This window comes from Enoplosus armatus, chromosome 10 (assembly GCF_043641665.1).
Source record: "Enoplosus armatus isolate fEnoArm2 chromosome 10, fEnoArm2.hap1, whole genome shotgun sequence".
NCBI classification, from domain to species: domain Eukaryota; kingdom Metazoa; phylum Chordata; class Actinopteri; order Centrarchiformes; family Enoplosidae; genus Enoplosus; species Enoplosus armatus.
The window spans coordinates 15,622,145-15,647,846 of record NC_092189.1 but is presented as its reverse complement, the minus strand read 5'-3'; the positions used below and the strand labels follow the sequence as shown (position 1 = coordinate 15,647,846).

General features: G+C 40.0%; 3 protein-coding genes across 3 annotated transcripts; all 3 read left to right on the top strand.

Moving 5' to 3' along the window:
- arl13a (ADP-ribosylation factor-like 13A) lies at nucleotides 1-4,577 on the top strand. The gene is made up of 10 exons (XM_070913086.1): nucleotides 1-132; nucleotides 1,415-1,531; nucleotides 1,948-2,018; nucleotides 2,118-2,370; nucleotides 2,500-2,605; nucleotides 2,737-2,942; nucleotides 3,057-3,165; nucleotides 3,602-3,872; nucleotides 3,960-4,076; nucleotides 4,188-4,577. Exons 1-10 carry the CDS (start codon nucleotides 113-115, stop codon nucleotides 4,241-4,243), a joined length of 1,326 nt encoding a protein of 441 aa, XP_070769187.1. The 5' UTR covers nucleotides 1-112; the 3' UTR covers nucleotides 4,244-4,577.
- Nucleotides 4,578-6,757: 2,180 nt separating this feature from the next.
- On the top strand, nucleotides 6,758-8,154 carry tmem35 (transmembrane protein 35). The gene is made up of 2 exons (XM_070913943.1): nucleotides 6,758-6,877; nucleotides 7,789-8,154. The coding sequence occupies exons 1-2, from the start codon at nucleotides 6,758-6,760 to the stop codon at nucleotides 8,152-8,154; spliced, it is 486 nt and encodes a 161-aa protein (XP_070770044.1).
- Nucleotides 8,155-10,256: 2,102 nt separating this feature from the next.
- On the top strand, nucleotides 10,257-21,309 carry cenpi (centromere protein I). Its single transcript, XM_070913490.1, has 20 exons — nucleotides 10,257-10,428; nucleotides 11,491-11,628; nucleotides 11,928-12,046; nucleotides 12,337-12,444; nucleotides 13,001-13,049; nucleotides 13,176-13,222; nucleotides 13,428-13,517; nucleotides 13,625-13,756; nucleotides 14,165-14,308; nucleotides 15,722-15,842; nucleotides 16,111-16,205; nucleotides 16,366-16,483; nucleotides 16,728-16,792; nucleotides 17,122-17,231; nucleotides 18,135-18,270; nucleotides 18,987-19,111; nucleotides 19,550-19,598; nucleotides 20,232-20,450; nucleotides 20,885-20,926; nucleotides 21,083-21,309. Exons 1-20 carry the CDS (start codon nucleotides 10,257-10,259, stop codon nucleotides 21,224-21,226), a joined length of 2,223 nt encoding a protein of 740 aa, XP_070769591.1. The 3' UTR covers nucleotides 21,227-21,309.
- The last annotated feature ends 4,393 nt before the right edge of the window (nucleotides 21,310-25,702 follow it).

The window sequence follows — 25,702 nt, the reverse complement described above, 5'->3', positions numbered from 1 at the left end:
TTTCCCATGTTGTACCTCCCACATGGGGTGACCAAAGGCTTAGTGTGAGCCTGATTAGTTTTGTAGCTGGTGGGCACAAGATGTTAGTAGAGACGAGCACCCAAACAAATGCATGGACATAGACTTACTTCTGTAAGTATTCTTTGAATTTCTACTAGTTTATTAAACTCTGCATGTATTACATATGGTTTGGTCATTCACTTAGAAATGCTTTGTTTTAATTCATTGATTCACTGCATTTTACCACCCATGCATAATGTTTGCTCCTTATGTGAATTTAAACTGGTGCACTGTTATTCATGCTGTTTTTACACAGAAATATTAATACAAATATTATTTTCTATTAGTGATAAACACAAAGTAATTACTGTAGGTCTGCTATTGTTTTCATTCCTATTATTACTGCTTATTGTGGTTTTTATTATTGTACTTTGAACATTTTTGGTATTTTTTGTTCTTAATATTCCAGTATTCCATTATATTTATGCTTTCTGATATCACTAAAAGCAAGATATATATTAACGTTTATATATTTACAAAGTATGGATCAGAACCAAACATTCAATTGGAACAAAAAACTCCACTATTTGTCAAAATAAACAAAACTTTTAAAATGATCAAACTTAAAGCATGTTTTGTATTGCACAAACTATTTTTTAAACATATATTTAATGCTGTTTTAAATCTCCACATTGAGCAAAGACATAAAAAATTTACATTCAAACTTTCTCAGTGCTGTGGACAGGTGACGTCGTCATATTCTAAAAACACAGTTAACTGCTGATATTGACACTGTCAGTCATTTGTAAGCCAAAACAAATATGGGTCAGCTTGTTAACAACATTGTAAAAGCAGGCCATGTAGACTGGCTTTAGCAGATTAAGAAGCGTCAACAGATACACTGTACAAAGGACTGAAAGATCTGCCGGTGTTTTTTTTTAGCACTACTTCAGATACACCTGCTGCTTGTGCATTACAAGACTCGAGATGACTACTCATAGTTCCCCAGACGAGGCAGAAAGTTTTACTGGGCACACACATCAGTACCATACAAGACGATACCGAGTTTATATTATATATATATTATATTATATTATATTATATTATATTATATTATATATATTAATATTTATGTTTGTAGTAAGATTGACTGCAGAAAAATACTCTTTGGTTTTTGGTTCTGATTGATTATTGATCCTACAAACTAAAGAAAATAAGATTTGAAATTAAAGCAAGCCAAAAATGACTAGATTACAGCTAAGTTTAGATTCTGGGGAGGTGGAGAGAGACACTTGGCAGGACACAGGAGACACAAAGCATCTTTGTGTTGGACCTGGCCATGACTCGCAGTGAGTCAACCGACTGGCCCTATTTTTGTGAGTGAGTCATACTAAGGTTGACCATCTGTTTGCAGGTACCAGTTCCAGAGAAGATGGTGGCCACTGTGCTCACCTTTCTCACCTCAAGTAAACATGTTCAACCTGATGAGCAACTGCTGCACCTGGGTCTCCAAAATACAGGAGCCAATCAGGTACAAATCAGTGACATGTATAACGAAACGGCAAAACTTCTATCTTCCAAAAGATTTAATCAGCTGAATCACAAAGTTGGGCACCATGAAACCTCCTAGATTTACTATATTTGACCAAATAAAATCCTAGTGTTGTTGGGTGCAGACATTTCTCTGCTCATAGGAATTGGTCTGAAAATTACTGAACTTAAAATACAAACAAAACTGAGCGAGCATTCTGTACAGAGAAAACATATCACATATGACATATCACCATTACATCTTCTTTTTCCTTTGGTAGTTTTGTATGATATGAATTTGCATGTCATGTACAGATCATTGATTCCACCTGGTTTCCGGTTGCTGCTCAAATTTAGAGCTGTAAACTAAAGCTATATGGTGCTCCCTTAAGTGAAACTGTACGTACTTCTTTGCAGGAAAGTGACCATTCTGGTGGTTGGTCTTGACAAAGCAGGAAAAACATCCTCCATCAGAGGGATGTTAAGAGGTAATTCAACAATGACTGTAAAACTGATTCATCTCTTAAAATACTTAAAGAAGAAACACAGCAAATGACTACCCGTGTTTCACTTCCTGTACTTTTCAGTCCCCCATGGTGTTGAATCAGGACCCACCCAGGGCTGCATCCGAAATGAGCTGAGAGTGGAGAACTACCTGGTCACCTTGTTGGACGTGGGAGGATCAGCAGAGTCGAGAGGAGCCTGGAGGGAGCTCCACGGAGAGGCCCATGGGATCATCTTTGTGGTGGACTCCAGCGACAGGCAGAGGATAAAGGAGGTCAAGGAGGTTCTTGCCGACCTGCTGAAGCAACCAAGAGTGGCAGGAAAACCCATATTAGTGTAATTATATTCAACTTCATACATACAAGTGTGATCTAACATCATGTGCGGTGTAAACAGTGCCCTCTGGTGGCTGATGAGGGACAACACTGAAATAACTAATCACTGGGTAACTCCTTTTCTTTTCAGGTTGGCAAACAAACAGGACAAAATGAACGCTTTGCTGGGAAGTGAGCTGATTGAGATTCTGTCACTGGAGAAGCTGGTCAACCAGAGCCGCTCTCTGTGCCATATTGTAAGTGCTCTAAATGTAAAGTTCACTAATGCAAACTGAACAAACGTAAATCTCTTGTAGGCACTGAAACAGACTATTGATGACAGACAAGCCAGAGAGACAGACACAGACCTTTTTCCTTTCCCTCTCAGGAGCCTTGTTCAGCCTTAATGGACCTGCGACGCTGGTCGGACAGAAAGACTCTACGAGGCCTTCGCTGGTTGCTGCGTGCTGTTTGTCTGGATTACCCCGAGCTGTGTACTCGTGTAGCCCAGGACAGCAAGAGGCCTCTGGAACCAAGAGAAAGGGGAAAGAACTGGAAAACAGAGAAAGTTCGCAGGAAAACAAAGGGGGAACGGTAAGAGAAGCCTTAATATTCATAGCTTTCTTTCACACAAATATTGTACATGTCAACATAAACCTAATGTGAGCTACACACTGCCTTTCTATGTTAAATGTTTTCTCACCTCAGAATCAGATCCAGTAAGTCAGATCTTCGGCAGGTTCATCGGCCAAAAGACAAGGAGAAGAAGACCAAGGGTGAAGGAAAGCTGCAACCCATTCGAAACATGCTGCAAAAGGTTAGGAAGATATCTTGCTTCCTTTTTTCACTCAGTGGCCACTTTATTAGGTACGCCTGTAAAATGTGATGCAATCCAACAGCTCAGCCATAAATTCTACCTTTATAAAGAGAATAATGTTCAGTGTTGATCGACACTGTTAGAGAGGTATTCATTTAACTATATGTTTATTATTGAGGTTGTAGTTTGCAGTGGTGTTGACTGGACTGCATTGACAATTGTTTCTAATTGTTTTGCCTTTTAAAACATGAGGCAGCTTTACACCTTACCCACCTCTTAACCCAGGTCTCAGTTATGCCAATAGCTTTTGTCCTTTGTTACCTTATTTTTGTATTTTTTTTGTCAGAAGTATGACGTCCTCTATGATAATGTGATATGAAATGAATGTTACAATAAATATATGGTTAATTAAACTCAAGTCTTTTTTTATTCACAGGAAACCACTCTGAAAAAGAAGCTGACGACAAAGAAGAAAAAGAAGAAGCCGGTTAAAGTCAAGGAAGGTGAAAAAGATCACGAAGGACATGAACAGGAGGATGAAGACGATGGTGACGGTAATGAAGCAGAGCAAGAAAACTCAGGTCACAGAGAGAAAGCCAGCAGTGCCCTGATTCCCCCCAAAAAAGGCAAACCGAAACGCAAACCAAAGGTGAAAGAGACTGTGGACATGACAGAGTCACCCGACAATGACGAGAAGGAACTCAAAGGTTAAAATCAGATATTAATGGCTTATATGTTTTGGTTATTATCTGTTTAAGAATGGAAATCTAATATGTATTTTATCTTCTGTCTAGTTAAAGGGGAAAAGAGGAAGAAGAAGAAAGTCGTCAAAGTAAAAAGGAAGAACAAGATCAACACAGAGGAGATGCCTGGAGCTTACTCTCAACCTGTGGACCTGTCTGCAACCTTTGGTGAGCCTCATCCACTTCTTCCATCTCCAAATCAGACACAATAACACTTTAGACTCTGAAAATGATGAAATCACGGCTTTCATTTTAAAAGATGACCCTGTCTCCCGATAGATCTATACCGAAAAGCAATACTGGCTCTGAAGGAACGTCAGGATCAGGGACGGTGAGAGTGAATCCTGGTTGTGTCCTGCAACCTGAGTGGGAGGGTGTGGTCCACAGCAGTACGGTCACACTACATCACCTCACACTGTTTTCCCCACTCAATGACTGCTATGTCTTTATCACTTTCTATAGACACCACTTCAGATCTGATCCCTGAACATTTGGAGTGAAACTGCAAATTCCAATGTGTAGTGAAGGGCAGGTCTGCATATTCATGTAATGACAGAAACATTAATAATATAAAATTAAATAAACACTTATATAGTATAAGGTAAATCTATAAATAACAATATATACATTTTTAAAATTGACGATAAAATTGTGTACCTGGCCAAAATGTTAAAGGAGATTTTGTTTGTATACATCTATGCAATTCTGATCGTAAGGTAAACATGATTTTTGAACTGTATCTTTTCTTTTCTTTTTTTTTTTTTTACCATTATTTGAACATTTTCCAACAATGAACTGGGTAGATATGGGACATTGCTGAAATGATGAACACATCTATGAAATTGTATAATAAACATTTTGTCACTACTTGCATGGCATATCTTATCTGTTTACATTACAGCAGCAGCAACAGGAGTATAAGTAATTTGTTAGATTTAAAAATATAACATAGACGAAAAAACATATTGTTTATCTGAATGTATAATCGGTTCTGTCAGATTTGAGCCCCAAAATGTACTGCCTTCTAGTCACCTTGACGATCTTCCACAATCCACAAATCATTTCCTACATCTGGAGAAACAATTTATCAGATGGCACAACAGATTTGACCGTGATGCTACAGCTTCTGGCTTTGGCAGTTGTTCAGTTTTATCAATATTGACTGTACTATCCTTGACAAAAATTGTTAAATTGACTAAAGATAAGCATAACTTCTGTTGTTTGTTGAGCGATCATGATGAGTTTTCTTTGTAAATCCATCATGTCAAACAGTTCTGTTGCAGCTTAAAGTGTCTCCATTACTCACTGGTGAATTTGTGACCTTGTTTTGACCACCATGTCAGATTTTTCTACCTCCTATAGTATCACTACAACTCCTACATTAATATTTAAATATTCCTACACACACCTATAGTTTTACATGTTATTTGTGCAAAACTAACCAAATAAGACGAGACATGAGCGGGGAGCTAAGAGACTCATCAATTAATTGAAGGAATAATTTGGTGTTTTTTTGTTTTTTAGGATCACAAACACCACTTGGGTTGGAGCCATCAAATGCTTAAGCCAGGCAATGTTCATATTTCTAAATATTTTAGGCTTTTATTTCACTCTACCCTACTCTACCTGGTTTTTAATGAGATTCTATTGAAATCTGTAAAAGTACTGATTATTTTTTGTTGTTGTGCTGCCTTGAGAGATACTGACACAATTAGGAATCAAATCTGTCAGAGTTTTTTCCGTGCAGACCAAGGAAAAAACAAATTAACCTGCTTGGGGATCCTGAGGCAAAAATGAACTGCTAGCTCCGCCTATTACCCCGTGGTCATCCCACTCTCTGTACAATGTGTACAGTTTTTCTATGCTAGAGCACCACCTGACCCGCTGTGTGGTAATTAGATGAAACAAATCAATTTAGGAATATGCAACATAGTGTACAAAAACTGAGTATTTAAAGTTATCGCAACTACATTTTAATACAAGGACCCTCTTCAAAATCAGATAATGAAGGATTCACCTTAAAGGAAAAGTTAAACATTTTGGGAAACACATGTACTCTCTTTATTGTCAAGAGTTAATGTGAAGGTCGATACCCCTCCTGTCTGCATGGTAAATATGAAGTGAAAGCCAGCAGCCGGTTAGCTTATCTTAGCATAGCGTAAAGAAAACAGGGAAAAACAGCTAACTTAGCTCAATCCAAAGGTAAAAAAATACACCTACCAGCACTTCTAAAGATCTCTAATGAACATGTTTTATCTCATTTGTTTAATCCGTACAAAAAACAAAGTGTAAAGGCCACAATTTCTGGTTTTACTGGGAGTTGTTTCCCAGGGGAAGTGACTTCCTGGAGTAGCTGGTTGCCAGGCAACCTCAATGTATTGATCTTCTAATCTAACTCTTTGCAATAGAGCAAATAAGCTTATTTCCCAAAATGCTGAAAATTCCTTTAAAGCTAAGATCATATCAGCTAATATTGTGCTTTAGTAATTTTTTCCAGAGTTAGCCACTGGAGTTATGGGGCCTCAGGCTTGCTGCCCCCCCCCCCCCGAGAGTCTAGAGACGATTTATTGTTGTTACAGAAGCTATAACGGCCTACTAGCACTGTCGAGTCAGTGCTATCAATAAGTGAATTGGTAATGAAACTGTAACGCCGTGTGTGAATTGTGGATGAGCTCCTGTCAGGCTACAGTTGTCTCCTGCTGCTGGATCCGGCGCAGAGAGGGGACCAGCGCGTCGCCATTTTTGTCTTTCATCCAGAAGCCCATCCCCCTGGTGCATCTTCACCGGGAAACCGTCCGGCTTTCATTCAATTCAGTGGGAAGCGCCAGCTGCATGCACGGTGGCGAAACATGGCCTCACCAAGGACAATAACTATCGTGGCCCTTTCTTTTGCTTTGGGTTTATTTTTCGTGTTCATGGGGACTATTAAGCTCACTCCGAGACTAAGCAAAGATGCATACAGTGAAATGGTGAGTAAACCGTTATGATAAACTGTCCGCAGCTGTGTGGGTAAAGGCCATTGTTCTGTGTTTGCTGCAGACACGAACGGTTCTCAAGCTCGATTAATGTGAGGAGACGCTGACCTAAATAGTAAAAGATATGGAAAATGGATGCTTTCCCAAAAGGAGATTCTTGTAAATGAACCGTTAAGACTGCTGTATTGCCTGTAATAATACAGTTAGCACATAGGCTAGGCCTGTATGTTTTCAGATAAAAACCATGAAATGCTTAAGTATTAACACCGGACCCGTCCATGAATCAGTATGGATACAGAAAACAATCCGAAATGCGTCTGCCATTAGCTAGTAAACGCTGAAACTATGATGAATAATGAATGATTGAATGCACCTTACTTTCCTAATACATTTAGTTTGAAGATGCCAACATATATGCCGAGTAATCTACTGAGTTGTAAGTAATATCTTGCTCTTTAAAGCCTATTAAATATGTTGTAGCTGCTAAGCTTCTCATTTAATATGAAGAGCAACTTAACAGCTAAAGAGCAATGGCGGCGCTTTCCAGCAAATTCTGTGAGATGCACCTGTCGGTGCTGATGTTGAAATGTCCTGTGTGGAAGATGATTGGTGGCATCTGTACAGGCTTCATCCGAAATCCAAATTCATATGCAACAACATATGCTCAGTGGATACTTTCTTATCATACCTTTTATAGGTTTTCTTGCGCCAGGGAACAATAGGCCGACGATTAATTGTGCAACTATAGTGATGAAATAAAAGCATTTAAATGTTAAACACTTCTCTTGAGAATGGTGGCCTTACATGGTCCTTAAATGACCTCACTAAAAGACACCCGTGTAAGTTTGTATGTATTAGTTAAATGTTAGAGATATTAAAAAAGATCTTTCTCTTTCTCCTTTCAGAAAAGGGCATACAAGAGCTATGCCAAGGCATTGCCAGGCCTGAAAAAGATTGGGATCAGCTCTGTCCTACTTCGTAAGATCATTGGCTCTCTGGAGGTGGGCTGCGGTGTGGTGCTCACCCTTGTGCCGGGCAGGCCAAAGGATGTGGCCAACTTCTTGCTGCTGCTGGTCATGCTGGCTGTCCTGTTCTTCCACCAGCTAGTAGGAGACCCTCTGAAACGTTACGCCCACGCTCTAGTCTTTGGTATTCTGCTCACCTGCCGACTGCTTATTGCCCGCCAGAGTGATGATCGGCCGGAGAGAGACGACAGCAGAGAGGAACAGCACATCAATGACCAGGAAAAGAACAAGGTCAAGCAGTCTTAAGATCCTCTTCTACTTTGATCCAAGCCACAACGAAGGGAACCTGGTGCGCCTCTGTGGATTGTAGTAATTCAAATTTTGAAGGAAAAACAGTCACTCCCAGTAATAATACCCCCCTCACACATCTTGCGTCCCATCCAGCTGGCTGACTGATGACTCTCACCTACTCCTCTGCACTCTTAATGTGAAACTGAGAACTCCTGATCCATCCATCCACCCTCTACATAACCGTGGACAATCATACCTGTGGAAACTCTGATGAGCTCAGCTCATTGTCACAATAGTCAATCAATTGTCCCTACTTATTTCAGTCCTACACTGTGTTAAATGTGTTTGTGTTTTTAATCAAGTATGAATTACCTTTATGTTAATAAGTTGATTAAGTAAGTAAGTTAATTTGAGAATGCTGTTTTTCATGAAAAAATATTTGTAGCTTGTTTTTCTAATTTGTTTTTATACTGTAGGTAGGAGAGACTGGTAAGTTATGAATTCCAATAGGTCAAGCATGTTTCATTTGGTCAAGAAAAAACCAAAATGAGCAATTTTGAAAGAATTTTGTACTAATCATACATCAAGTAGTGTTACATATCCACATTATTTTGGTGCAGTGTTACCAGATGGCTATTTTAGAAAGAATAAAAATATATAAATCCATGTTCTTTTTTCATCAAAGTAGATTTTTGCAGAAGTACGCATGAAATCCTTTCCCCCAAAGTAAAATAAGCTGAATATCCTCTGTCTCCTTTCAGTTCAGTTATCACAGTGAAATTGTTTGGCTGGAAAGGACAGCAGTTGCTGCCTCAGTTGTCCGCTGCTAGCTTGTACAGCAGAAAATAACCAAATCAAATCAAAAAAGTCTTTCTGCCTGTTAAAAATGAATTTTACCTTTTGTAATTCACAGTTGAAATCTTAAACTTATTCACTGTCTCTTAAAGATTCTGCTCATCTGTTTGGTTTTATTTTTTCTCTAAAGATATGAAAAGCATTCCTATTATAGTTTTGTAAGGGGATGAAAGCTCAGTTGAAAATGCTGTTTTGCAGTTTTGAGATTCACAATATTTCTGTAAGTGACATACTTAAAATAAAAAAATGGAGGTGAGACTGACTAGATATTGTTTGTTTCATTAGCACCCTTGCATTTCATTCAGTCAAAGTTAATAATGAACCCTACCTGATATTTGCAGCAAAGGGTGCTGTTGTGAGATTTTTGTGTTGTCATCTTGTTATGTAACTTCAGTCAGTCCCTGTCAAGTTAATTCCTTCATATCAGCACGTCCGCTACATAATAAGTTTTATGGGCCAAGACAATGTAGTGCTTATCATCATGCCTGTTAGGGATTTGTTGCTTATTTTATTCTATGCATTAGAGGTTGATCAGTTTTGTGAATGGAAGTCAATTTCTGCTTAATTCATGTTCCATGTCTGTCATTATCTGACCATTTGGTTTGTAGGGTGTAGATAGTTTATATTGTTTTGATTTTATTTGACCAGGTTTTGAGATATCCAAGATTAGTCAACTGACAGAAAATTAATTGTCAACATGTTTTAAGCACAAATGCAAAGAATTCAATGGTTCCAGGCTCTCAAATGTGAATATTTGTTGCTTTTCTCAGTCTTCTATGAGAGTAAATATTTTTGAGTTTTGGGTTTTGGTCTTGTGAGCACCACAAATTAATTAATTAACCTGCATTACTAATTTTTGAGAAATCTGGGTAAATAAAATCATCACAAAATCTGACACCCTGGCCCCTGTCACAAGCTAGGTCTATCAAAGGGCAGTTCAGTTATCTGATCAGTGCTTCGCAGGTTTGTGTCTACTGGTACATTAATATCCTATTTTTCTGTTTAATTAGGACGTACTGACCAGCTTTCGACGTAGTCGTTTCTCATTAAACACCAAAAATATACCCAGATAGACAGCTAGCATACATGACTGGTAGTTGACGCTTCGGCAAACGGACTACAACTCCCGAGAAGCAACCGAGCGGATGGACTATACTGCGCAAGCGCAGAGCAAACGGTCGCGCGGAACATTTGAGTTTTGTTTGAATGGCTGAAGACAGACAAAGTAGGGCACAGTGTTTTTAAATCTTAGCAATGTAGAAATGGCAGCGAAGCTAAACCTGTCGGTGCCGTCGGACTCAGACCCGTCGTCTCTGAGCGACCAGTCTGTGTCCAGCCGGAGCACTAACAGAAGTCTGAGAGTGGCAGAAAAGGCGAGAAGGAAGAACGAGGCGGAGGACCCGTTTGTTCTGGCCCTGAAGTACTTCTCTGACGGTAGGACTCGGCTCAGACTACGCAGGTCGATAGCAGATGGTGGCGTTATTGTTACCAACGGTAGTGACTAGCTTCCCAGGATTTATACGTTAACGTTAAAGCAAGGAAAAAACTGACGAAAAACCGACAAGGCCACAGGATAACGTTAACCCAAGTTTACTTGTTGTATTTGGGGTGTAACTGAGAGCTAATGTTGCTAAGTTACTTACTAGCTCTAAATTCAGTGTATGAGATAGTCCCAAACAAAGCTAGCCTTGGCGTAAAGTCGGAAATGTTATGTACAAACAAACAATTAAACACAGTTATTAAAAGCTCGATATTAGAGGATCAACCCGTGGTTTTGTGACGTCATCTGTTGCCACTGTATGTGTTGGCCCGTTTATACTCAATTCGCTAAGTGACTGAATATTGTTGACTTTTGTTAAATATTATATCCGAATGACGTTTATTTGGATGCAGAACGTAACACATGCGAACCAGGAAAAGATTAATAATTAATATAATGTGCTGTCGTATTGTCTCAGGAGTTGCACTGCAGTTTCTGTGGTCGCATACTATATATTATGATAGCTGTTATCCCTATATACTGGGGATGGGGTCACAAACTTTGATACACCTTACCTGAAGACATTTGGCCAACCCAACAGGCATTTTTTTTGTTTTAATTTAATGTTTTCCCTTGTTGTGCCTAAATAACTAAATGTCCTGTCCTGTAACAAACTGGGGTTATTTACTGTATACAGAGCAGTTCCAGGATTTGTCTCTAGATGACATCAACACTACCATCTGATTCACTGATGCTCAACGAGGGGACACCAAACTCCTGAATATTTTTTTGATGGACTTTACACTCAATGCTAAACTATAAAAGTTTTATGGAGAAAATACTGTACTTTGTTCTAGGAAAGATTTGTACAGTGCCAGCTCACCTGCTATCATGTCACAACAGAAAAAAACATCTGAAGTTGTTGACATTACTTCTTTCATGTGGCGAACTGAGTACGTGAACATTTTAAAAAACACATAGACACTCTGATGTGATCTTACCTCTCCTTCCTGTAGTTGAAGCAGGTACTCCTGTGATCGGAAACGATGAGGTGGAGAATAACCTGGTGCTGGTGGAGAAGGTGGCCTATAGTAAAGGACTTTCCCCAGAGGCCATCTCTATTATGCTGGAGTTTGCCATGAGCCTCCGTATGGGTAAGACAGTCACTTAACAGCAGCTGTGGACGATGTATTAATTGTGGAATTAGCAGAAGGAATGAGAGGTGGCATTGTTGACCACTGAACCACTGTGATGTACGAAATGTAATGCCATCTGGTAGTTGTGTTTTAGTGCAGTTTAATTGACAAGAATGCTGTAGCCAAATATTGCTTATGCAGTAAATATGTTTTATTTTATTTTTTATGTATGGCACAAAAAATGTCTTTCATTCATGTTTAGGGCAGCTGGTCAGTCTTAACATTTTCTTCCTTTAACTGATTTTGTTTCCGTGTAGGGACTACTCTGTGTTCCCGGGTGCTGAAGTGTCTGATTCCTGCCACTGTGGTGCCACAGGAGGCTGTTGTGCGAGCAGTGGTTTGGCTGGGTGTTGGCAAAATACCTAACAGCACACAAGTAAGTGCAAATAGTTTTATTTATTTAAAACTTTGATCTCAATGGGTAGTTACTTTTTTACTTCATGTTGCTGGGCAGTAAATCTTAGTCTGGTTATTTTCATCTGTTTTCTGTTCATTAGTAATTTGCAATTATGTTGGTTGGAAGATGTATTATTACCCTCAAAGATTAATTACATTTTTAGTTTTGAGTGAATGTTAGTTTACCTGCTTTTTATTATGTATGTGTCATTGCTGAGATTTCACCATAGTTAATTACTTTTTGTGTTTACTTGTATGTACAATTTTCAGGTTCTTTTCATAAAGTGGGTGTTGACCATATTTGACATGATTGATGCAAAGGACCAACTTCGAGCTGTCTACGGCTTCATCTTCAGCTTCGTCACAGAGGAGAATCTGGTATGTTTGCTGATGATCTTTGCGTTGTTGTAATAAAATGTTTAGAAAAATCTGATGGCATGAAATCCAATTTGTATACTCATTTACATACAGTATGTCTTTGAGAAACACATGTAGGCTTCACTAAGCTTATTTGTCAATTAAATTATATGTGTATTTGTATGCCAGAGCATTTGTTTAAAACAAGATTGGAATGGCAAATGCATCACTGTTTATTAATGCTGTGCCTTGTTCAAGACAGATGTGATGGATAAAAGTTATGACTAGAAAGACAGATAATACGTTTATTTGGTTTAGGCATATAATTCATACATCACAAAAAAAGTTTGTGTTTGGCTGAAGTTAACTCATAACCAGGAGCCTGTTTCAGGAAGCAGGTTTTATCTGTTTAAAACCAGAAATCTTCTCATATCTGAAGCAGAAAGTTAACAGGTATATTCTGGATTTTATTCAGCTAAGTCATCCATTGAAATGACTGCAACACTGTAATGCGCTATGGGAACCCTTGAACAACTGCTGAGTTGTAAAGTCATTATCTTTTGTCACATTTTTTCAGTGTCCTTTCATCTGCCATCTGTTGTACCTTTTGACTAGAAAGGAAAGTGGTAAGTCAAACATTTTCACACCTGAAATATGATTTTCTTTCTTGTTTACTCCATTGTTTTCTCTTTTTTAGTATTCTCATCACTTCCGCAAGCGTTATTGACTGTTTAATTTTTTCCTCATTGTAGTGCGAGTCTTCAGAGTCAGGAAGCTACTGGAGCTACAGTCTAAACTGGTAAACATCCTTTGATGCCCTCTAGATCCATTTATCAAAGCTACTTGGGCTGCTTTTCTACACTCTGTGCATTATTTCTGTAGTTAGTTACCTGTTCCATATCATTGGTTATTGTAATATTCTGCATTATTAGGAAACATCAATCAAAAACGGAGATTTCCAGTACAAAGACGTGTCATGTTGATATTCACTCTTGTTTCCCCAGGGAAGACAGCCGTTCCTCCTGCACCTACTGTCACTTTACAAAGTGTTTTGCCCTGAACTGGTGACGCTCTCCATTCCATCACGAATGAAGGTTTGTACATGGACTGTGCAGTTAATGCTCATTCTGCTGTTCATAATACGATATGATTATCATCTCTAAAGCTTCAAAGGAATTCTATGTTTTCTGCTTTCTTACAGAGTGGGTTTAGGAACCACAATTCCCCCTGGAAATCAGCATTGATTGCTGTGCAGAAGAGGAACGGTTCCCAAGTTGCCTCCAGCATCAGTCTGGCCTTAACGATTAAAGATAAGGCCACCTCAAGGAAAAGGGTATGGAATTCTATTTAAGTTGTCAGATACACTTTTTACTGTTTTGACATCACCCCTGCTACACTACAGTTACTGCTGCTGCTTGCCAATGCCATTCCAACATTTCATCATCCCCACCTCCACCAGCACTTGTAGGCCCGTAGGCTCTGTAGGTTTTCTCCAGGTTATCGTAACTCTCTGCTCTCTCATTGTGCCAAATGTCAAAGTAGGAATTCACTGAGTGACATGTTCAGGAGATAATGTCATGTACCAGAGCTATAAAGTATATATTTGTTTATCTGTATGTAGTTGTTAATCTGTTTAGCATGATTTTAGCCTTTTATTAATTTCAGGAAATACAAAAAGTATATGCTAGCCTAGGCTTGCTTTTATTTATGTTCTTGTTTTACTGTGCTCTCTCTCTCTCAGAAACACTGCCACCTGGAATTGCCGGCATTGAGTTCTTTAGTCAATAAACAGACTCAGAGTGAGCCGTCCTCCAGCAGAAAGCTGGTCCCCCTGGTGCAGCTCCACTCCTTTGCTCAGCTGCTGGAAAATATGCACCATATAGAGGTAATTTCTCCTAGGACAAATCTCTGAGTCCTACATCTGTGGGGTGCTGACACCTGTCCCTTTACTGTCTCTCTTCCTCTCAGTCTTTCACTCTTTCTGCTCCCGTCTACCTCAGCTTCCACAGTTCAGCTGTTAGTCCCAGAGCCCCAACACACCTGGACTGGGAACAGATGGAATTTCATTTAAGCATTAAGCGTGAAGATCATTAATCATTTAAGCAACAGAATAAAATGTATGCCAGTTCTCCATGCCATCAGGATGTGCAACCACAGTCTGTTTAAATTGTGATGTATCCTTACAGCCACAGGGTGGCACTGTGTCACTGTTATAATTTTGTCTGTACATTGTACTAGCCCGCTAGCAACTTAGTCCTAGAGAAACAACAGCAGATGTGACCTGGGGCTGTAATTTGTTATTAAATTAGAGCATAAACCATCTTTATGAGCACAGTGCTTATCATTTGTTTTCTAAACGGGCCGTTGTTCTTTTCACAGATATCTTCAGTGGTTTGTCTATTCTTTATGAGTAATGAAGGCAAAAGATCTGAGATGAGATGTATCTGAGTAATGAATTGGACAAAGTTTCATAGCAGTTGGTCATTTAAAGAGGCCTCTCCATAAATGCCCTGCAGATTCAGTGCCCTGATAAACTAATACAAGTCATTTTAAATGGCTCGCAGACCTTTATGCGTCATGCCGCATAAATTCACCCTTTTCACCGCCCACAAAGTCAATGTGAGTGATAAGGCTTTTGGACGGCGATATTATCAACTGTGTTTATTGTCAAGAAAGCTCTAGTTTGCGTGTCTTAGGAAAGACAGATGAGTACAGTCAGTCACACTCATAAAACTATTCAGCAAAGGCATTGACAAAGGATCATTGATTATTCCTCATTGCCTGCACTCCTGTTGTCAAAAGCTGAATGGAGCTTTCTCAGTTTAATGATACAGTTGCTCCATAATTATTGAAGAACTGAGCTATGTCCATTCACAGTCTGTCTTCTCCTCTTTCTAATTTATTTATTAAACTGACAAAGTCCCCATATTGGGAGGCAGCTGTTCATACACAATATGGGACTGTATAAACTATCCAGCGTGATGGAAGAAATGTCCCAGTGCTGGCATTATGGGGATTACTGGATACTGGAGAATTAGCCCAGTAGTGGATTACTGCCCCACTCAGTGAAAACAAGGACATGAGCATCAGTATATTCTTATTCTTTAGTAGCAGGTAAGCAGATTGATTTGAAACTGACTTGAGCTGATCATGCAAAGCAGCTTTTTATGCGTTTTCATGAGAGTTTGACTTTGATTATAGTTACTTGGCAATATGATTTTTGTTTTTCATCTCTTCTCTTTACTTCTCTCATACTTTCTTACATATGTTTCCTGTTTCTTCATTTTACCTCCACCAGCTGCCCGCTCAGATGGGATCACTGCTGGGCTCCAGTCTGGCACTGCAGTACCTGGACTGTGTACAGGATGAGTCTGCCCTCCTCCGCCTCAACTTCTGGCTAGGCTACGCTCTCCACGAAGGTAAGGGGAAGGGGGGAGAAGCAACGACCAAACTGCTGTGACATCTTGAATCAGGAAGATTCATCCAAAGCAAAGCTGACCTTGAGCTGAACCCTAGCACTTTACCTAGTTGGCATATCAAAGGGATTCTTTCCGAGAAGGGTTTAAAAGAGACCGGGGGGCGGTCTCACTATGTGAGATGCAGTGAAACTGAAGTCTTCTGCTGTTTTCTTTTTATTCCCTTGACTTTTTCACTCACTAAATACCCTTTTTTGCTATTTTTGTTAAGAGTTTTTGTTCTGTGGCGATGGAGGAGCCTCACAGAATTCAGAAGAAGCTCTGCAGTTTTTGAACAAGTTGCTGTCTACGCAGCACTTTCTCCAGGTGAGCCTCACATTTCAGGCCCTGATAGCTCCCTCTCTACCTCACACCTGTCAGTCACTATTTCCTATATCAACCTGCACCCACAAGCTCAGGGTGAGGGTTTAATTAACAGTCAAACAATGATTTCGCAATCTTTTAATTCATCACATTTCTCTACCAGGAGGGGTTTTCCAGTTCAGAGGCTTTTCTATACAAATTCCTCAATGTTTGGGACGGTTCCCTCCTCCGCCCACAGATCCTCGGCCTGCTGAGTAACATTCCTGTCGTCCCCAGTTCGCGTGAGTTTTGATTTCATTGTCCACCACGTCCATGTAGTGTGTCCGGCTCCACATTTAATGCTCTTTCTTTGTGTCTGTCTGTCAAACATACACACAAACTGTTTTCCTCCCTAACCTTGCTCTCCACTTGGACAAAATGGCAGCGTCTCTCAGATGTTAGCAAAGCCTGCTGTATTGTGCCATATCCTAAGAATTGAATTATATAGCTGGTACAAATGTAACTCTGTTGTTTCTCCCACTTCAGAAATCGGACGGCTCCTGTTTGAGCCTCTCATGCAGCTCTTCTTCACTTCGTCAATGTTTTTCAAGGTAGGCTTTCGTCTCCAAGGCTCAAAGAAAATGAGCTCACTCCTGCCACTGTCCATGAATTACAAAACTGTAATCTGCTATAAGAAAAGATGCATAGTGTTTGTCTTGTATTTATAAAGCACACATTATGGGTCCCGTATTGGCTAAGTGTTTAAACAACTGTATTCTTTGTGCGTTTCCTCTTTGCGTGTGTGTGTGTGTGTGTGTGTGTGTGTGTGTGTGTGTGTGTGTGTGTGTGTGTGTGTGTGTGTGTGTGTGTGTGTGTGTGTGTGTGTGTGTGTGTGTGTCTGCGTCTGCGTCTGCGTCTGCGTCTGCGTCTGCGTCTGCAGTGTGGACTGATGGATTGTCTAAACAATATGCTGTTGAAGTGGCTGACCTGGCACTCAGTGTATGCTCTGGAGGACGACTTGGACATCAGCCTCAACAGCCACACCTCCATGTGAGTCTCACGTCTACTTCCTGCTACTTGTTTATGCCCTGAGCATAAACAAGCAATAGAAACACTTTGTGAATATACTTGAGAGCTTAGAGGATATAGCTCTTTTACTTTGGAGCCAAGAAATGCCCTTTCAGACTTAATCAGTTCTTACAGATGTGATAAAAGTGTTGAGGTGTTCCTTCACTTTTATTTACTGTGAGTTAGTGTAATGAAACAGTCACTCCCCAAACATGAGGCATATAGTACTGCTATTCATTTTGTTTTGAGTCAAGCATTCTTGTCACAACATTTTGGACATTTCTTTTATTCTAGCAGATAAAACCTGGACTGAATCCCCACTCTGGTATATACAGTAACCTTTAGCTATTATCCACTCGCCACCAAAGCAACTGAGGCAGAAGTGTGTATTGACATGTTTTCCCTTTTGGTTTTGAGCCCATTTATCCATTAAATCCTTTCATTTAAATTAGTTTGGTGACAGACATGGCCCTTATATCCAGTTAAATGATTCCCCAGCTTCCAAATGAAGGGGTGGAGTTGGTGTCAATTTTGTTTAAATACCTGGGCTTCATCAGTATTGAGTCCCCACATGAGTAATCCCACAATAAATAACAATAAGTGGAGAGATCCATTTTTTATTCACTGCCATTTCAAAGCTCACCCCTGGTATTTAACAACTCAGAGATTAGATGTAGAAATCATTGATCGTGTATTTGTGTACACTTTCTAACAATCACTCTTGATTCAGTGTTTGTCTTTTGTGTTGTAATGAACTGCCACGTGTCTGATTTGGGAGCTTTCTTCCTTCGTGTCACAGACCTGAGTCATTGACGCTCTTTCATCATTCCCAGGTGCCTGTGTACTGGTTAAAGTGTGTGTCTGACTCTCTGCTCTCTGCCCCAGAAACATGACTCTGTCAGGGTTCAAGGATTCAGTGATGGAGCTGGTTCACTTTGTGGGTCGACTGGCCTCTGTAGGCCTTCAGCTTGAAGGCTGCCACTCTCTCCTCCTCAGCTTCATCCTGGACTTCTATGAGACGGTAAATGAGCTGATTCTAATGATTGAATCTGCTTTGTGGCTTTGTCAGGCGAGAGGCAACCTGTGCCTGGGCTTTACTGGTGCTTCTAAATGATATAACTTTATTTAAAAATGCGTGTTTAGTTTATTGTTGCTTCACTTGGATGTTTGACCTTGTGCAGATGATGTATGTGCACAGTTTGACACTAGAAGGCTGTTTTCACATTCATCTGTTCAAGAGGGGAACGTTTCTCTGTGCTCACCTTAAATCGAAGTTAAACAGTTGAATTTTTGAAGTGAAAAATATTTGCATATTCATAGATTCTGGATTTTTCAGAGGGAGAAGAGATGTCTTTTAAAAACGTTTTAGTTAAGTAAATGAAGTGTTTTTTTGTTTTGTCTTTTGAGAAACACATTAGACACTAATTATTATTCAGGGCATAGTATTTTTATCTCTTAAAACTTGTCTGGAGGGGATCTTTAACTGTGACTAAGATAAAAATTTCCTTTTTCAGTGGTTTCCTGGTCAAGTCAACAGCAGCACATAGCAGATTAAAAAAAAAAAGATTTATGTTAGATAAAATATGGAAAGACTGATCAAGGATCACAAAATAGATCAAAAGGATAATGTAAGATCTTATTTCTTAATGTAAGATCACAGTGAGATATACTGTGTGTATCTACTTTTCACTCTTACCTTTCTGTGGGTGTTTATCACATATTTCTCTCCTCCTCCAGGTGTGCGACACGTTTCTGAAGTATGGGCTCCCCCTTGTGGTGATGCCTCCACCTGGAGTGTTTTACCCCGCCCTCTTTGCCACTGATCCTGTTAGCGTGGACAGACTGGCCTACATCATGTACAGGTGGGGACTACAACCTGCTATAAACCATCACAATGCACACGCTAGCAACACCCTTAATGTAGTATGTCATATGTTTATGTATATTTAATGACGGAACAGAACTGGAATCAAATGGCTTCATTGTACTTAAATGTTAATGTATGATTTATGATAATGAGAGGCTAAAAGGCAATACACTTAAGCCCTCTTCTCCTTTTTATGTAGAATTCAAGCATCATTTATAACTGCAGGCTATAATAACACAAATCCTTACAGTGTCAGCTAATTGACTGCACCCCAGGGTTCTGAAAGGATTTTTACCAAAGCTGAGAGTAAATTGTCACGGCAAAAGAAAATTGGAATGTAATTGCATCATATATATTTGATAGATCATAGAGAACAAGCTGTTTCGCAGTAATTCATGATCACAGAGGTTGCTGGTCTTTCTTTTTTGCTCAGGTACAAGGTGAACCTGACATCGGCCAAGAGTCAAGAAAAACTCACAGAGGTAAAAAACAAACTACATTTTTCTCATGATGCTTGTCTGAAAGTCAAACACGCTGTGATTTGCATTGCAGTGATGCTATAAGAAAACATTTTGGTCCATTGCACCAAGTACTTGACACACAATGTGGAGCAAATCATGTTTAATTAGCAGTGATTTGGTTAGAAGAGCTAATTTAACAGTTATCTCAAAGCATGGATATGAAGGCATTTCTGGTGATTGCGTTTACCTTTTAGACATTTAGCTGGTGCTCTCTTCCAAAGAAACTTGCTGTTTGTTTTGATCCACTGAGTTTTTATGGATTTTACATCTCTTCAGTCCAGCTCTTTAGGAATTCACAAGCATCCAAGTACAGCTGATAACCTATAATAGTCTCTCAGAAGAGGACTTAAAAAGTTGTTGATTTTAATACATCTGCCACTGCGAGCTGTGAATTAACAAGTGCATGTCAGGCAGCCAGTACGCTCCCCTGAAAATGTCAGTGGTACTTTTTATTAAGAAAAATAGACTTGGCAAATGGGCATGCAAATGAATCAGAACAACAAACATCAGATGTGAAACTCTGCGGCTATGTAGAGTGGTTCAGTTGGACTTTCTTTTCTTTCTTCTTATTTCTGTTTGGATTCTGTTTTTCAGCAGGCCTTTCACATCAGCCGCCAGACGTTCCGCGAGTTCAACCACTACGTAGTCGTCATGGTCAACTGCCTGTGGAACTCCAAGATGTTTCAGCCAGGCATGGGCATACAGCTGGGAGAGGAGCTGCTGCTCAAGAGCAACGTACCGCAATACTGGACGAGCTTCGACCTCATCCACCACCCTGCCTTCATGAGCTACGCTGTCGACTTTCACCAGAGGGTGAGTGTGGACCGTTTCGGATCTCTTGATTTGTGTCTTGCAAATATATTTGGATGGGATCCAACCTGCTGTGGACCACAAAATGTTTCTTCTGTGTACCTTTTTTAAACAAAACCTGCTCCAAAGCTCTTGCTTGTTTTGAAACTGTGAGAGGCCAGTAATGGATCAGTGTGCAGCCTGTCTGTACAGTTTGGTTAATAGACTTACAGGCAAGACAAGGAGACAAATGTGGGGTTAATGTATCCTTCATAGAAGATGCATTAATACAGAAGAGCATTTTATTATTAATGGGTGCTGCATGAGACGTGGTTTTCATCATGTTTAATAATACACGTACCCTTTTTTGGTTCGGTCTAACTGCAACATCCAGCAGTGATCTTGTGGGATTTAGCTGGGTGGGCTGACAATGAATATTAATCTTCTCTCTTTATCAGTGTTGGCCGGGGAGAAAGGATATGGACCTCAATTCCATAAAGGTACGAGGGGTCTCCTTTTCATTTCTGCATTTATGATAGACTTCAAATGTAGTTTGATGTGTACTGGTCATATTTCAGAGATTGAGAGATTTCTTTGATCATAGAAATCTTCAGATGTCTTCGATGTGACTTCATGTGTTTCTGTGTGTGTTTCAGCATTCAAAGCCATGGAGCTGGTACCTGGAGTATTTGTTCACTCAGGGTTACGACGGCCTTAAACAGTTTGTTCAGAGCAACATCAGCCGGCAGCTGGCAGCAGGCGACGGGCAGAACGACAGCCTGTCCACGCAGCAGAGGTAGATGCTCAACTCAGTGGAGAGGAAAAACAACCACTTGCATCTGACCAATTTTTTAAAAGACTTGTACATATTTCATCTCCTCATCTCTTCCAAGCGAGCTACTAGCAAGCAATCCGAGTATCTTTTTATGTACATAGATTTATTTGTGTTTATTGTGTATTCTCACTTATAGTACTTTCCATTCAGCGATAATAGACTATAATGCCCTGGCGGCCATTCGCCGGACGCAGTGTCAGTAGAAGGTTTAAGTTCAGTGAATACACGTTCAACAGGGAAGATGGTATGTTTATTGCAAGAAAAAGGGAAGAAAACTGAAAGGGGGATCATTGTCACACACATTCATCTGTCAAGTGAGAAATATCCACAAAATCCACGTAATTGTTGACCAGATACTAAAGAACAAGAGACACAAAAGTTTCAGATTCGTTTTCAGTTTTTTCTAATATTTTTGCGCAAAAATCAGTCGTTCTTTGTTTAACGTCAACACACCAACCTTGAACTAGCTACTACATTGAAAATGCATCTTTCTTTAGCTTACTGTATGTTTTTGTGTTATATTCTTGTACAGCTTGCCATCTGACTCTTGCACATTGTTGAAAATAAATAAGTGTAAGACTTTTACTTTAGAAGCAAATAAAATCAATCTGTTGTGTCTAAATAACATTACATTGCGGTACGTCACAGTTTACAAGTGTCTGAATGTAAACCTGAATTTTGTCTCTATCAAAGGCCATCAGTTCCTTGAGAATCTGTTATAAGCACAAGTATTCTTATGCACTGCAGTCAGTCGCTCAGCCAGCTGGAAAACAGCATTGTGCTTTAATTGAGGGACCCATCTGGATGGTTATTAGGCCTCTGGCTCCTCGGCTACTTTTGAAAACCCTTGGTGAAATCATTGTATGCCAGGTACATGCAGTGATCAGCTTCATCTGTGGGAAATCATATTGACCCCAGAACATGTCAAATACTTAAATGAACAATAGTGCCATGTCACTATCTTAGGTCAGCAACTAAAGATTATTTTCTTCATCAATTCATCTATTGACAATTTTTTGATTCATTAAGGTCATGAAATGTCAAACAATTGTGGGAAAAAAGCCCCCACATATTCTGAGAGCCCATGGTTACATCTTTTTCAAAAGATATTAAATTTAAAATAATATGAAACGCAGTTCACAAATCTACAAATCTTCATAGTTGAAAAGACAAAACCAGCAAATGGCCTCTGGCTGAGGGCAAGTTTCAGGGCAATAATTTTCATGACTTCCTTGTTTATTCTTCTCAGGTGGCCCTCTGCTTGGCCAAGTGTTAAACATTAAGGCTCATTATTTTGGGATGTCTTGGTAACAATAGTTTGTACTTAGAACTTTGAATCACAGCTTTATTTTTGGGGTGTTGTAGGTTTTATTGAGGTTTTCAGTCCACTCTCAATAAAAATGATGAAGAGTTGCAGAGAGGAAGCTCAAGCTTGAGCCAAGATTTCCTCCTGACAGGTTTTTGGACGCTTCCCCCGCCTGAGCTGTGACTTCAGAGCCTCCCTCCTGCAGCTCCCTCACAACGCACCACGGAAGTTTTCTGGTAGCATTTCGTCTTGTTCCAACTCTGCTTCTCCGAGACGATTTTATTATTTGCTGAGATGGTCGAAGGCACCAGATGAAACCCTCGGCGCGTGTTGTGGCGCTGATGTGAGCGAGCGGAGCCACCTTAAAGACAGCAGCCCGCTGATGTCAGCGTCAGAGGCACAGACTCCGGCGCTGCGCTGCTCCGCCGCTTCAAATCTTCATCTGCGCTGCTGCTGCTGCTGCTGCTGCTGCTGCTCTCCTCACTTTACTTCAAGCTCATGTCTCGGCTGCATCCACGGGAGTAGCTTATTTCAGCCTCTTCGCCAACACATTCAACTGAGCTGTGTCGGTCCTACCTGAGCCAGATCCTCGCCTCCGGCAGAGAGAAAGGTAAGATTGTTGTTCAAGAAGTGTTTACTGCGGGAAATTTGTTTTGATAGAAGCCGGTTAACCTCACGTGCAGGCAGGGCACACACACACACACAGAGGAAACATGGTGTGACAATGAGTCTTAAATCTCCTTTGGGTCACTCTTGTGCATGTTGAGACCGACTGTTGTGCTGCAGTTAGGATCCTGTGCGTCGTCCTGGTGACTGTTTGGCAGCTGGATTTCTTTTCAACCAGACGGCATCCGTGTGATGGATGGGTTTGCCTGATGAGCTTCAGGATAACTACAGCCCGTGTGTGTGTGTGTGTGTGTGTGAGCGCTTCTGGCCGGTGGAGCTGTCGGAACAAAAGGTGCACAACTGGACATTTTGGCAGAATTTGGCAAAAACAAAAAAGCCCCTTCTGTTTCTTATGTTTACGTTACAGTTGTTGCTCGTTATTCTGAACAACCTGCAGCTCGCAGACTGAATGAACAAGACGCACAGACCCACAGTTTCTCCATTCACTAATTGCGGATGAGATGAAGCACATTTACCGAAGTGTGCGCTTTTTTTGTGGAGCCTGCCAGATCTTCCTCTTCAAGTTTCCCTGCAAGTCTCGCTCCCTGCAGGAAAAAAATGAGCATTTTTCTTCTGGCTTTTCTGCCTCATCAGTTTGTATGGGTGGAGACTGACGTGTGATGGCAGACTGAGGTGTTGAGCCGGATTTGAACTCTGCATGTCGCGAGTAATTATGGCTACAATTACACGGTGTGCGTTTTAAGCCCCAAGACTTTTTTTTTTGTTGAGCGCCACAGTGTGGGATGATTTAGGGAAATATATTTGGAGGGAGGAGTAATCCTGCCTCTGTGGACGTGACAGCTGTAGTAGTTTATATTTAAATCCAAATGTAAACAAAATAGTATCCCCATCAGCTAAAACGCAACATCTGCACCTGCACTCACTCCCAGTCTGATTGACAGGAGTTAATACCAGACAACAACTAAAAGTTTGTTTCAGATGTTGTAAAACTTTGCTGTATTTTCAACTAAAACTTTATGTTGATTTAGTTACAAACATTACTGATTGTCCCTTTAAGGGCTCCACTGAAAGGCTGGCAAAATATTTGAGCTGTGACAAATTATCACAGTTTCAACGTGTGAGTTGTACTTTTTGTCAGTGCTGTTGTGTCCAAATGTTATGTCCATTTTGGGGAATCAATCGAATACAAAAACAGAAATTCCCCTCATAAAAATGTAATCATCTTGATTTTGAACTCGCTCTCTTGCTGGTTTTGTATTCTTTCATCTGCGATCATAAAGCCTGATAACTCTTAGTGTTCATGGTTCAGTCCAGGATGAAATTGAAGCTGGAAGATTTTTTAGACCTGAATAATGTTTCCTTCCCAAAGGGGGTATAAAGTGACATTCTGTCTAACAGAGACATCCCTCTGAAAATGTCTTTTATGTTGTCATTCTGCAGGACCTTTCAGCTTTATCAATCTGCATTCATTTAAAATGGCTCCAAGTCATTTTCATGGACAGTAATCTTCCTGTACCCACACAGAGATCATTTCCCTCCGAACCCAAAAAGTCTAACAGGAACACATTTGAATTTTCTTCAGGCAATCCATTTTGATGTGGTGATAGGATTGCATGTCTTTTGATCTCGAAGACCGCGGCAAAATATCTGAAAACTGTGGAAAAAATAAGAGGAATCATTCTGCAGACAGTGGTTTTAATAATGGTTAATAATGCGTAGCATACGTTGTGATGACCATAGCAGCTTGCATATTATGTGTTGCTCTTTGTAACCAGATTTGGCAGAGGGAAACCGTGTTTCTTAAGGCTCCACACAGTAGTGAACTATAATTGTGAAAGATGCTAAAAGGATTACAAGGATGGTCTATTGTCTCCGCCTCTCTCCATCTACATGCCCTCTGGTCATGTTTTATGTTATGCATTTTCAACACTCTCCCTCCAGCTGTGTTTTGGAGAATAGAGATTAAATCGTACGGCATCATCTCATTTTAATGTCCTTTATTTATCCTTAAGATGACAGTGCCACTGTCACTTGTATTAAGGAAGTGGTTACCAACCTTTTTTTCTGATGTAACCCCACAGCCCTGTCAGAAGAGCTAAATTACCTCCTCATTGACACCAACCGTCATGCTCCAAATGTGTTCATTTGAATTAATTTCAAACTGGATGTTATTTAACACTACCCATATGAAAGTGTATATTGTTACAGTATTTTGTGTACAATTGAATGTCAGTGTTTAGGTTGGTTTGGTCAAGTTTGCATTCGTACTGTACCATTTGGAGTGGCAGATGCTGGACAGAAACCATTCTCAACTGTATTTAGCACATTATTCAACCATTTATCCATTACTTTCAGCTAATTATTAATCCATTATGCTTAGCTGTCTAATTTCTAACTTTTTCAACCATCTATCAATTACATTTAGCTATAATTCAATCATGTATTCATTGCGTTTGGCTATTTAAACCATTTATTGATTAGCTAAACCATTTATTTATCTATTTTAAC

Coding starts and splice junctions, on each gene's coding strand:
- cenpi (XM_070913490.1), top strand. CDS start 10,257: ATGGCAGCGAAGCTAAACCTGTCGGTGCCGTCGGACTCAGACCCGTCG. Junction 10,429..11,490: donor CCTGAAGTACTTCTCTGACG/GTAGGACTCGGC, acceptor TCCTTCCTGTAG/TTGAAGCAGGTACTCCTGTG. Junction 13,050..13,175: donor TTTGACTAGAAAGGAAAGTG/GTAAGTCAAACA, acceptor TCCTCATTGTAG/TGCGAGTCTTCAGAGTCAGG.
- tmem35 (XM_070913943.1), top strand. CDS start 6,758: ATGGCCTCACCAAGGACAATAACTATCGTGGCCCTTTCTTTTGCTTTG. Junction 6,878..7,788: donor AAGATGCATACAGTGAAATG/GTGAGTAAACCG, acceptor TTCTCCTTTCAG/AAAAGGGCATACAAGAGCTA.
- arl13a (XM_070913086.1), top strand. CDS start 113: ATGGACATAGACTTACTTCT. Junction 133..1,414: donor ATGGACATAGACTTACTTCT/GTAAGTATTCTT, acceptor ATCTGTTTGCAG/GTACCAGTTCCAGAGAAGAT. Junction 1,532..1,947: donor AAAATACAGGAGCCAATCAG/GTACAAATCAGT, acceptor ACTTCTTTGCAG/GAAAGTGACCATTCTGGTGG.